This window comes from Triticum urartu, chromosome 2A, assembly GCF_056163025.1.
Source record: "Triticum urartu cultivar PI428250 chromosome 2A, HENAU_Tu73, whole genome shotgun sequence".
Lineage (NCBI taxonomy): Eukaryota > Viridiplantae > Streptophyta > Magnoliopsida > Poales > Poaceae > Triticum > Triticum urartu.
In genome coordinates this window covers 47,206,795-47,218,873 of record NC_141874.1, presented here as the reverse complement: position 1 = coordinate 47,218,873, position 12,079 = coordinate 47,206,795, and the positions used below count along the sequence as shown (strand labels likewise).

General features: G+C 47.6%; 1 protein-coding gene across 1 annotated transcript; it reads left to right on the top strand.

Annotated features, from left to right (window-relative positions):
• Nucleotides 1–6,565: 6,565 nt before the first annotated feature.
• On the top strand, nt 6,566–11,187 carry LOC125535414 (amine oxidase [copper-containing] gamma 2). The gene is made up of 5 exons (XM_048698470.2): nt 6,566–7,971; nt 9,187–9,300; nt 9,844–10,293; nt 10,479–10,576; nt 10,660–11,187. Exons 1-5 carry the CDS (start codon nt 6,628–6,630, stop codon nt 10,862–10,864), a joined length of 2,211 nt encoding a protein of 736 aa, XP_048554427.1. The 5' UTR covers nt 6,566–6,627; the 3' UTR covers nt 10,865–11,187.
• Nucleotides 11,188–12,079: the final 892 nt, after the last annotated feature.

Here is a 12,079-nt window from a genome sequence, read left to right as displayed (position 1 = left end):
ATGACCATAAAAGATATTACTCATATAAATAGAACAACCATTATTCTCTGATTTAAATGAATAACCGTCTCGCATCAAACAAGATCCAGATATAATGTTCATGCTTAACGCAGGCACCAAATAACAATTATTTAGGTCTAATACTAATCCCGATGGTAGATGTAGAGGTAGCGTGCCGACCGCGATCACATCGACTTTGGAACCATTTCCCACGCGCATCGTCACCTCGTCCTTCACCAGTGTTCGCTTAATCCGTAGTCCCTGTTTCGAGTTGCAAATATTAGCAACAGAACCAGTATCAAATACCCAGGTGCTACTGCAAGCTCTAGTAAGGTACACATCAATAACATGTATATCACACATACCTTTGTTCACCTTGCCATCCTTCTTATCCGCCAAATACTTGGGGCAGTTCCGCTTCCAGTGACTAGTCTGCTTGCAGTAGAAGCACTCAGTTTCAGGCTTAGGTCCAGACTTGGGTTTCTTCTCCTGAGCAGCAACTTGCTTGCTGTTCTTCTTGAAGTTCCCCTTCTTCTTCCCCTTGCCCTTTTTCTTGAAACTAGTGGTCTTGTTGACCATCAACACTTGATTCTCCTTCTTGATTTCTACCTCCGCAGCTTTTAGCATTACGAAGAGCTCGGGAATTGTCTTATCCATCCCTTGCATATTATAGTTCATCACGAAGCTCTTGTAGCTAGGTGGAAGTGATTGGAGAATTCTGTCAATGACGCAATCATCTGGAAGATTAACTCCCAGTTGAATCAAGTGATTATTATACCCAGCCATTTTGAGTATATGCTCACTGACAGAACTGTTCTCCTCCATCTTGCAGCTATAGAACTTATTGGAGACTTCATATCTCTCAATCCGGGCATTTGGTTGAAATATTAGCTTCAACTCCTGGAACATCTCATATGCTCCATGACGTTCAAAACGTCGTTGAAGACCTGGTTCTAAGCCGTAAAGCATGGCACATTGAACTATCGAGTAGTCATCAGCTTTGCTCTGCCAGACGTTCTTAACGTCGTCAGTTGCATCAGTAGCAGGCATGGCACCCAGCGGTGCTTCAAGGACGTAATTCTTCTATGCAGCAATGAGGATAATCCTCAAGTTACGGACCCAGTCCGTATAATTGCTACCATCATCTTTCAACTTTGCTTTCTCAAGGAACGCATTAAAATTCAACGGAATAACAGCACAGGCCATCTATCTACAATCAAACATAAACAAGCAAGATACTATCAGGTACTAAGTTCATGATAAATTTAAGTTCAATTAATCATATTACGTAAGAACTCCCACTTAGAAAGACATCCCTCTAATCTTCTAAGTGATCACGTGATCCAAATCAACTAAACCATAACCGATCATCACGTGAAATGGAGTAGTTTTCAATGGTGAACATCACTATGTTGATCATATCTACTATATGATTCACGCTCGACCTTTCGGTCTCAGTGTTCCGAGGCCATATCTGCATATGCTAGGCTCGTCAAGTTTAACCTGAGTATTCTGTGTGTGCAAAACTGGCTTGCACCCGTTGTAGATGGACGTAGAGCTTATCACACCCGATCATCACGTGGTGTCTGGGCACGACGAACTTTGGCAACGGTGCATACTCAGGGAGAACACTTTTATCTTGAAATTTAGTGAGAGGTCATCTTATAATGCTACCATCAATCAAAGCAAGATAAGATGCATAAAATATAAACATCACATGCAATCAATATAAGTGATATGGTATGGCCATCATCATCTTGTGCTTGTGATCTCCATCTCCGAAGCATCGTCATGATCACCATCGTCACCGGCGCGACACCTTGATCTCCATCGTAGCATCGTTGTCGTCTTGCCAATCTTATGCTTCTATGACTATCGCTACCGTTTAGTGATAACGTAAAGCATTACAGGGCGATTGCATTGCATACAATAAAGCGACAACCATATGGCTCCTGCCAGTTGCCGATAACTTGGTTACAAAACATGATCATCTCATACAATAAAATTTAGCATCATGCCTTGACCATATCACATCACAACATGCCCTGCAAAAACAAGTTAGACGTCCTCTACTTTGTTTGTTGCAAGTTTTACGTGGCTGCTACGGGCTTAGCAAGAACCAATCTTACCTACGCATCAAAAACCACAACGATAGTTTGTCAAGTTGGTGTTGTTTTAACCTTCGCAAGGACCGGGCGTAGCCACACTCGGTTCAACTAAAGTTGGAGAAACTGACACCCGCCAGCCACCTGTGTGCAAAGCACGTCGGTAGAACCAGTCTCGCGTAAGCGTACGCGTAATGTCGGTCCGGGCCGCTTCATCCAACAATACCGCCGAACCAAAGTATGACATGCTGGTAAGCAGTATGACTTATATCGCCCACAACTCACTTGTGTTCTACTCGTGCATATAGCATCAACACATAAAACCTAGGCTCGGATGCCACTGTTGGGGAACGTAGTAATTTCAAAAAAATTCCTACACACACGCAAGTTCATGGTGATGCACAGCAACGAGAGGGGAGAGTGTTGTCTATGTACCCTCGTAGACCGGAAGCGGAAGCGTTATAACAACGCGGTTGATGTAGTCGTATGTCTTCACAGCCCGACCGATCAAGCACCGAAACTACGGCACCTCCGAGTTTTTGCACACGTTCAGCTCGATGACGATCCCGGACTCCGATCCAGCAAAGTGTCGGGGATGAGTTCCGTCAGCACGATAGTGTGGTGACGATCTTGATGTTCTACCGTCGCAGGGCTTCGCCTAAGAACCGCTACAATATTATCGAGGATTATGGTGGAGGGGGCACCGCACACGGCTAAGAGATCAATGATCAATTGTTGTGTCTTTGGGGTGCCCCCCTGCCCCCGTATATAAAGGAGTGGAGGAGGGGGCCGGCCAAGGAGGGTGGCGCGCCCAAGGGGGGAGTCCAACTCCCACCGAGAGTAGGACTCCCGTTTTTCCTATTAGGAGTAGGAGAGGGAAGGAAGAGGAAGGAGGGAGGAAGGAAAGGGGGGCCGGCCCCCTTCCCAATTCGGATTGGGCTTGGGGGGGGCCTCCCTTGCTCCTTTCCCCTCCTTTCCACTAAGGCCCAATAAGGCCCATATACCTCTCGGGGGGTTCCGATAACCTCCCGGTGATCCCTTATTGTCCCAATCTCACCCGGAACCTTTCCGGTGTCCAAATATAGTCATCCAATATATCGATCTTTATGTCTCGACCATTTAGAGACTCGTCGTCAAGTCCGTGGTCACATCTGGGACTCCGAACAACCTTCGTTACATCAAAATATATAAACTCATAATGAAACTGTCATCATAACGTTAAGCGTGCGGACCCTACAGGTTCGAGAACAATGTAGACATGACCGAGACACGTCTCCGGTCAATAACCAATAGCGGAACCTGGATGCTCATATTGGCTCCTACATATTCTACGAAGATCTTTATCGGTCAGACCGCATAACAACATACGGTGTTCCCTTTGTCATCGGTATGTTACTTGCCCGAGATTCGATCGTCGGTATCTCAATACCTAGTTCAATCTCGTTACCGACAAGTCTCTTTATTCGTTCCGTAATACATCATCTTGCAACTAACTTATTAGTTGCATTGCTTGCAAGGCTTAAGTGATGTGCATTACCGAGAGGGCCCAGAGATACCTCTCCGACAATCGGAGCGACAAATCCTAATCTCGAAATACGCCAACCCAACATGTACCTTTGGAGACACCTGTAGAGCACCTTTGTAATCACCCAGTTACGTTGTGACGTTTGGTAGCACACAAAGTGTTCCTCCGGTAAACGGGAGTTGCATAATCTCATAGTCATAGGAACATGTATAAGTCATGAAGAAAGCAATAGCAACATACTAAACGATCGGGTGCTAAGCTAATGGAATGGGTCATGTCAATCACATCATTCTCCTAATGATGTGGTCCCGTTAATCAAATGACAACTCATGTCTATGGTTAGGAAACATAACCATCTTCGATTAACGAGCTAGTCAAGTAGAGGCATACTAGTGACACTTTGTTTGTCTATGTATTCACACAAGTATTACGTTTCCGGTTAATACAATTCTAGCATGAATAATAAACATTTATCATGATATAAGGAAATAAATAATAACTTTATTATTGCCTCTAGGGCATATTTCCTTCACATAGAACTCTCATGTAGACCATGTGTTAGTACACAAAGTGTAATGGACAATGCTTACCATACCATGGGATCATTTGATACCTCACGGTACATCTTGTACACTTTGTGTGTTGATCAACTTGATTAACTCTTTGACTTAGTCTTGATCAACCTTGTATCATGTCTTCTCTATGAATAATCTCTGGACAATTCCTTGAATAGCACCTTGGTCAACACATAAACTCCTTGAAACCAACAAATGGACTTCAAGAAATACCCATGGACAAATCCTATGAATATAACTCAAGGCAACCATTAGTTCATAGAGAATGTCATTAATTATTAAAACCACACATGGGGGCACCATGCTCTTTCATTGGTGTCTTCACAAATGTTGACCAACATGGATAAATGCCATCATCTAGATAGTAGCCTTGGCCATATTGATGGACATTCACCATGAAGTTGAAAGGTGGAGGAGTACCACTAGCCTGCCTTCCATTTAGATGAAATCTCTGCAAGAGAATTCATGGCATTGTGAGATCCAGGCAACCCAAAGTAGCACCTAATCCAGAAAACTTCAGAGGCAACCGCTCCCAAAATAATTGTTGGTTCATGGAAATGCCCGGTGAATTGGTCGTCCAAGCCGCAACGCAATTCTTTCGCCACCGGTGCATTCAATCAACACTTTGCAGCATCCCATGCCACCCCCTTGATGCATTCATCGCTAGAAGCCATGCCGTGTCCTCGACATTGGGTGCCCATGAATACTTTTCTCCCTAAACCCTCTCTATAGTTTCAGTGAATACTTTGTGCACTTTATAATTGTATCTTTGGCCATTCGAGATAGTCATCCAATGCATCTGCAAAAATGCCATATACAATCATATGAAGTGTTGCTATCACCTTCCGACAAGGGGGGATCTAGGAGTCAGGCCGCATTTCTTGACTGCTGGAAGAAATGTTCATTGGCTTTCATGTCGTCAGGAATCCAATGGAACTGTTGTATGGCTGTGCGAAAATTTTGCCGGAACAAACCAGTGAAGGTACAACATAGCAAAAAGTAGTTGCGCATGAGCTTGTAGTTGCCTTCAATACTAATCTAGTGAAATGCCGCGCGACCAACCTGCGACCCGCACGCTTCTTCTTGTTGTCGTTGTTTCTATCTAGTCTGCAACCATCAAGGGAATCTTTTCTTCCTTGACATCCATGACTTCATTCTCAGTCTCGAAGCTCAAATTCGATGATGAATGATCAAACAACAGCTCTACCAAAAGATCCATATAAACATAACGTGAATCTAATGTCATCTACACAAATCTATTAGCCGAGAGAAAAAGGGCTGGGAAAATTTACCTCCAAGCAAGCCGTCAAACATTTAGAGGCCACACAGCAGAAGGGGTGGCATGGTTGAATAGCAGGAAGCAGACGCGGGACTGCGGCGAAGCGTGGGAGGTCCGAGAACGGCTCGGCGAAGGCAACTGGGGCCAAATTGCGTTGGTCCTGGCGACGGAAGTGGCACCAAATGGTGACAGCGTAGGGATGTGGGTCACGACGTAAGCGAGTGAGTGTCTTGAAATATTTGTGGCACCAAGATTTGGGTGGATGGAGGGCAACCACCGTACATACAACAACACTGCACTTAGTAACTTGAACATGAATGCCCGGGACAATATCTACACACTTAAAAACTCTGTAGTAACAGGTTTTCACTCCACGTTATAGATAAAACACCAACCACCGTACATACAACAACACTGCACACCATCTCACCACACAACTCACAAGACAAGATACAAAAAAGATACAAGGTGCCGAGCAACAACAACACAACTCCAGGCAACACATAGCAAACTACAATTCGAAAGGAACATTGCTTGGGGTCATTGGAGCCATCGTTGGTGATCGAGCAACCAACGGGAAGAGATGTTACCGAAGAACGATGAACTACGGACTCCAAGGAGGCGCCTTCACGAACGGCACAACATAGGAGCTAGTATGAATATCAGCATAGCATCCCCCAACAGTGAGAATCTCACTTCTTTTGAAAGTTTATTTTTAGTCCTGGCATCATCTCAAACATATATGAAAACAACTTCAAGCTAGCAACCGTGTCCAAATCACAATCAAGACAAATCACGGTGTGAAAAATTGAGAGTTTTTTTTTTGCGGCAGTGATAAAATACCTAGTATCACCTATCATGGCTGTTGATTTTTGTTCAAAAATTGTTACTGTATTATTATCTTTTTTGTCGTGTTTTTATTCATACTAGCTAGCATGAAAACGAGAGAAAAAGCGACCGATCGATGGACGATGTAACCTCGCTTGTTGCCTTGCGTTTGCCGTGTGGGGTGACGTACCCGATTCGGTGCTTTGCATGATCTGATCGAACTTGCTAGACGAACGTGCGCACATATAGGCGAGTCACTGACGCTAGCTGCGCACAAAGCGGCGAGAGCTCAGCTCACTCACTCACTCAGCTCCAATGGACTACTCCACCTCCCTCCTCCGCCTCACCTTCCTCGCCCTCGGCGCCGCCTTGGTCCTCATCGTCGCCCGCTCCGCTTTCCGCCTGCCGCTCGCCATCGACGCCCCGGCCGCCTCCTTCCTGCACGGCGCCGGCGGCTGCACCCGGTTCTCGCCGTGGGCCTGCCGCTCACCACGAACCGAGAAGAGCCCGCCACGTCGCCCCTCGCACGAGTCCGACGTGCCGCGCCACCCGCTCGACCCGCTCACGGTGACGGAGATCAGCCGCGCGCGCGACCTCCTCCGCGCGCACCCGCCGTTCGCGTCGGCGCCGTCGGCCCTGGCCGTGCACGCGCTCGCGCTCGACGAGCCCGACAAGCCCGCCGTCCGGCGCTGGCGGAAGGGCGTGCACGCGCTCCCGCCGCGCCGTGCCGTCGCGGTCGTCCGCTTCCAGGGGGAGTCCCACGTGCTCGCCGTCGACCTCGCGGCCGGCAAGGTCGCCCCTCTGCCCGTGCCGGCCTCGGGCTACCCGACGATGACCATGGACGAGCAGAACTCCCTCTGCGCGGCGCCGTTCGGCGACCCGGCGTTCAACGCCACCATCCGGCGCCGCGGCGTGCGCCTGGACGACGTCGCGTGCCTGCCCATCTCCCCCGGCTGGTACGGCCCCGCCGAGGACGGCGGCCGCCGGCTCATCAAGAGCCAGTGCTACTCCACCGAGGGCACCGCCAACTTCTACATGCGCCCCATCGAAGGCCTCACCGTGCTCGTCGACATGGACACCGGGAAGGTGGTCCACATCTCCGACCGCGGCGCCGGCATCCCCATCCCGGCCGCCAAGAACACCGACTACCGCGGCGCCGCCAACGACGACGACGACGGCACCGATAGATTCGGGTACCAGACGGTGCGGGCGCCGTCGATGGAGCCAGCGCCGGAGGGCCCAGGATTCCAGATTGAGGACGGGCACACGGTGCGGTGGGCCGGGTGGGAGTTCCACCTCAAGGCGGACGCGCGCGCCGGGCTGGTCGTGTCCGGCGCGACGGTGCAGGACCCGGACACCGGGGCGCGGAGGGAGGTGATGTACAAGGGCATGGCGTCGGAGCTGTTCGTGCCCTACATGGACCCGACGGAGGCGTGGTACTTCAAGACGTACATGGACGCCGGCGAGTACGGGTTCGGCCTGCAGGCCATGCCGCTGGTGCCGCTCAACGACTGCCCGCGGCACGCGCGGTACATGGACGGCGTCTTCGTCGCCGCCGACGGCCGGCCGTACGTGCGGGAGAACATGATCTGCGTCTTCGAGCGGTACGCCGGCGACATCGCGTGGCGGCACTCCGAGAGCCCCATCACCGGCATGGACGTAAGCTCCACTCCCCTCCCGCACACCCACACCTACCCTCCTCCCTGCTACGTAGTAAGTGTACGTCGCTTGTTTTGTTTCGCCGCGCTACTGTACTTCGCGCCAAAGCTACGAGTCATGTGCGAGACAATATTTATTTTTTGAACCACACAAGTCATATGCTAAACCTGCACAATACTAAAATATAAAAGCTGATGTGGCTCAAGTTTTGGCAACTAGTTATGGAGAATCTTTGATTTCGTATACACACACTCACTCAACAACAACCTTGTCAATTCTCGCCCAAAAAAAAATAGGACCTCGACAATTTCGCACGCATCTCAAAGTCGCAAACAGGGGGCCGTGTACTTTTTTGTACGTATTATATTTTAAAGGAAATAAATGGTGGATTCGTGTGAAACCACATGTCACCTCGAGAAATATGTGTATATACTCGGTTCATAAACTGCGGAATCAGTGTCACAAAACAACAAGTTTGAAAATCAACTTCACATGATTATGATATACACCTACTTATAATAGTTCTAGGTATTTCAAAAAAAAAAGATTATGTTTCAAAAAATGTCTTATATTTTGGTACGGAGGACTGTTTAAGTAGAGATACTGACTATTTATATACATACTCCCTCCATTCCACAATGTAGTGCTTCCTCTATCCACGTGCTTGAACTTTGACCGTAAATTTAACTACCGAGACCGATTGCGGCGGGAGCAAAAATTATATCAGTGAATTCGTATTCGAAAGAAGTTTTAAATTATATAAATTTTTCTCCCGCCGCAATTGGTCTCATTGGTTAAATTTATAATCAAAGTTGAACCTCGAAAAGCGCGGGCGCACTATATTTTGGAATGGAGTATATAAGAACTAAAGGAAGATGGGTATATGGAAATACATACTTAAATATGTAGAAAATATTCTGGATGTGACCTTGTTTTCCTCTCAAGGAATCTTCAACACTAGTCTAGCTACCTGGGAAGGAGAATCTTGGACAAAAAATATCAGCCCAAAAAAATCGTTCCACGTACAGTAGTACAGTGGTAGGCAGAAGGGTCCTATCTCGCTGATACTGACCGAGTGACGGCCGGCTTGCCCGCGCTCGCCTCGTCTTTACTGGGAATGGAAATCGCTGTCACCCGTCGAGTGAACCTCACTCAGTTTGTTGCAAGTTGCGTTTGCCGGTTGCATGCTTTGATCGAGATTGTGGGTGCGTGCAGATAAGGGAGTCCCGGCCGAAGGTGACGCTGGTGGCGCGCATGGCGGCGTCGGTGGCCAACTACGACTACATCGTCGACTGGGAGTTCCAGACCGACGGCCTCATCCGCATCAAGGTAAGTACGTACGCCATCCATCTTCCACCCCAAAACGTACAACAATTTCACCTTTGTCACGCTCACAAAATAAAAGCAGAGCACAGTGTGGCTCGTACGTGTCTGCTCTCTCATTGGTGCAAGGTAAAAATATCAGGCTTCTTGCTTTTTATCAGTGGAGCTTCAGGTCATAAGAGCACCACATGCATTGCGCTCGTACGTCATATCCTTGGGGGCATTGAGTGCCCAGTTTGCCGGAATAAAACGGGGTGTCATTTTCGCTCCTTCCGTCACTGCCAAGAAAACTTGTCCAACGTGCACTGTCTTTGCATAGTTCCTTGCATCCGTCTCCATCTTGGGTAGCTTTCCCCCTTTTATTTCAGCAGAAACAGTGGAAGGGTATCCAGGAATGATGATTTAATTACTTGTAACTGAAGTAGTTACATAAAACGTGTTATATTAATTTACAGAGGGAGTACATAATAGAGATCAAAATACGAAAATGAATGATTTGATTGTTCCATTTCCCCCCAAGTTCACATGATCTTCCCTCAATGGTTTCAGGTCGGGCTCAGCGGGATCCTGATGGTGAAGGGCACGCCCTACTCCCACATGAACCAGGTCCGGCAAAATGAGGAGATGCACGGCACCCTCCTCTCCGAGAATGTCATCGGCGTCATCCACGACCACTATGTCACCTTCCGCCTCGACATGGACGTTGACGGCGCCGACAACTCCTTCGTCCGCGTCGAGATGGCCCGCCAGGACACCGCGCCCGGGGAGTCACCCCGGAGGAGCTACCTCAAGGCCACACGCCACATCGCGAGCACGGAGAAGGACGCTCGGGTCCGGCTGAAGCTCTACGAGCCGGCCGAGTTCCACGTCATCAACCCGACAAAGAAGACACGTGTCGGGAACCCGGTGGGCTACAAGGTCGTCCCTGCAGGCACTGCAGGTAGCCTGCTGGACCCCGAGGACCCTCCGCAGAAGAGGGGTGCATTCACAAACAACCAGGTGAAACGTCTACTTGCACAAATTTAAGGCTTTTTGCGATATCACTATGAGGAGATGCGCATACTACCTTCTTGATGCCGCGTTATGGATTATAGTAAAAGCACCCCTTATCAAGGGAGAAAAACAGGACGCACACATACTTGGTGAAAATCAGTTTGTCTTCATCATTTGGTTTTGTGCAACAGATTTGGGTCACGCCCTACAACAAGAGTGAAGAGTGGGCCGGTGGGCTGTTCGTGTACCAGAGCAAAGGCGAGGACACGCTGGCTACTTGGTCGGAGAGGTACGTTTGTGTATGTACAAAAACCAGTGGATTTGATGATCCGAAAAATGTTGGCCGTCTGATCTGCGTATGTGGGCTCACAGGGACCGTCCGATCGAGAACAAGGACCTGGTGCTGTGGTACACGCTGGGGTTCCACCACATCCCTTGTCAGGAGGACTTCCCCATCATGCCCACTGTGTCGTCCAGCTTCGACCTCAAGCCGGTCAACTTCTTCGAGAGCAACCCCATCCTCAAGCAGCGGCCCACCATGGAAAAGGACCTTCCCGTCTGTGCCGCTACCGCCTGAGACCATGCACTAGGATACATATGTGCTCAAGACAAACCCCGGGCACACTGGGCTGTTGCCCGGGGCATGAGGCCATGTGGGGATCCCGGCCATGTGTAGGCTTCCGGCAGCACCGTGCAGTGCCCCAAGCCTTACATAATCCTGCCTCCTCCTCTGGCCACCCAATAGCCTAGTATGTATAGCTCTATGTTTTTGTTGTATCGTGCTTCCCCCTTCATGAATATGAGGTGTATTTAGGCTGTCTAAGAATCTTGGACCGACGGTAATAAATTGAGTGCCGTACATGAAGGAAAATTAAACCATTGGGTCATGTTTAAAAGTAATGTTGTATTGTTATAGTTTGTAACTTTTAATAGTATGCATACAATAAATTTGTGGCCTGAGTTTAAACTCAGACAAGTAAAATACATCCGGTCAAACAGAGAATGGCCGTACTAATATCTCTACTACTTAAATAACTAGTGTTTCTTTTCTTATCAGACAAAACTCTCCGTCAACCGGTCCCCTTCCTCCCACCTGTGAGAAATAGGGTTAAGAGTGTGCATCTGCAGGGACGCGTCATGTGTTAATATAGGGCCGAAACAGGGACGGGCCCAGGATTTAAAGAGAGTGTGTTCAAAATTTCAATGGCTATTTTAAAGCCATAAATCCTTCTTTTTGGCGTGTTTAATTGAGTATAGCACCATATTATACTAACGATATATTATATAAAAGATATAACATAATATAATATAATCGTAAAATTGTTCATGCTTCGAAATTGTTCAACAGATAGAAAGACTAATTAGTCAACATATCAAAGTGACAACATTAAGATATAGGAGAACAAAAGATAGGAAGTAGAAAATGATTAGAGAAAAGTTACAAACTATAGGAGAACTAACTTTTATAAATAATTCTCATTGTAATAATCCCCAATTTATAAACATTAATTCCCACATTGTAATTCATGTGGAAAATCGCAAATCGTCATGTCTAAACAATTCATAATTCATTGCAAACAAATTTCTAATTTTAAAATACTAAAATAGAAATCCAACTAACCATGCTAACTTACTGTTATAAGTCAAATGCTGGACAACGGAAGAAGAAGACGACGTGCTAACACCTGCAGATCCAAATTTTAACAGTCGGATGATTAATATGTTAAGAAACACGAACACCTCAAATTATCAATCAGATTTTAAACGACTGAACTTGTGCTTTGGAATTGGA

Coding starts and splice junctions, on each gene's coding strand:
- LOC125535414 (XM_048698470.2), top strand. CDS start 6,628: ATGGACTACTCCACCTCCCTCCTCCGCCTCACCTTCCTCGCCCTCGGC. Junction 9,301..9,843: donor ACGGCCTCATCCGCATCAAG/GTAAGTACGTAC, acceptor CAATGGTTTCAG/GTCGGGCTCAGCGGGATCCT. Junction 10,294..10,478: donor GTGCATTCACAAACAACCAG/GTGAAACGTCTA, acceptor TTTGTGCAACAG/ATTTGGGTCACGCCCTACAA.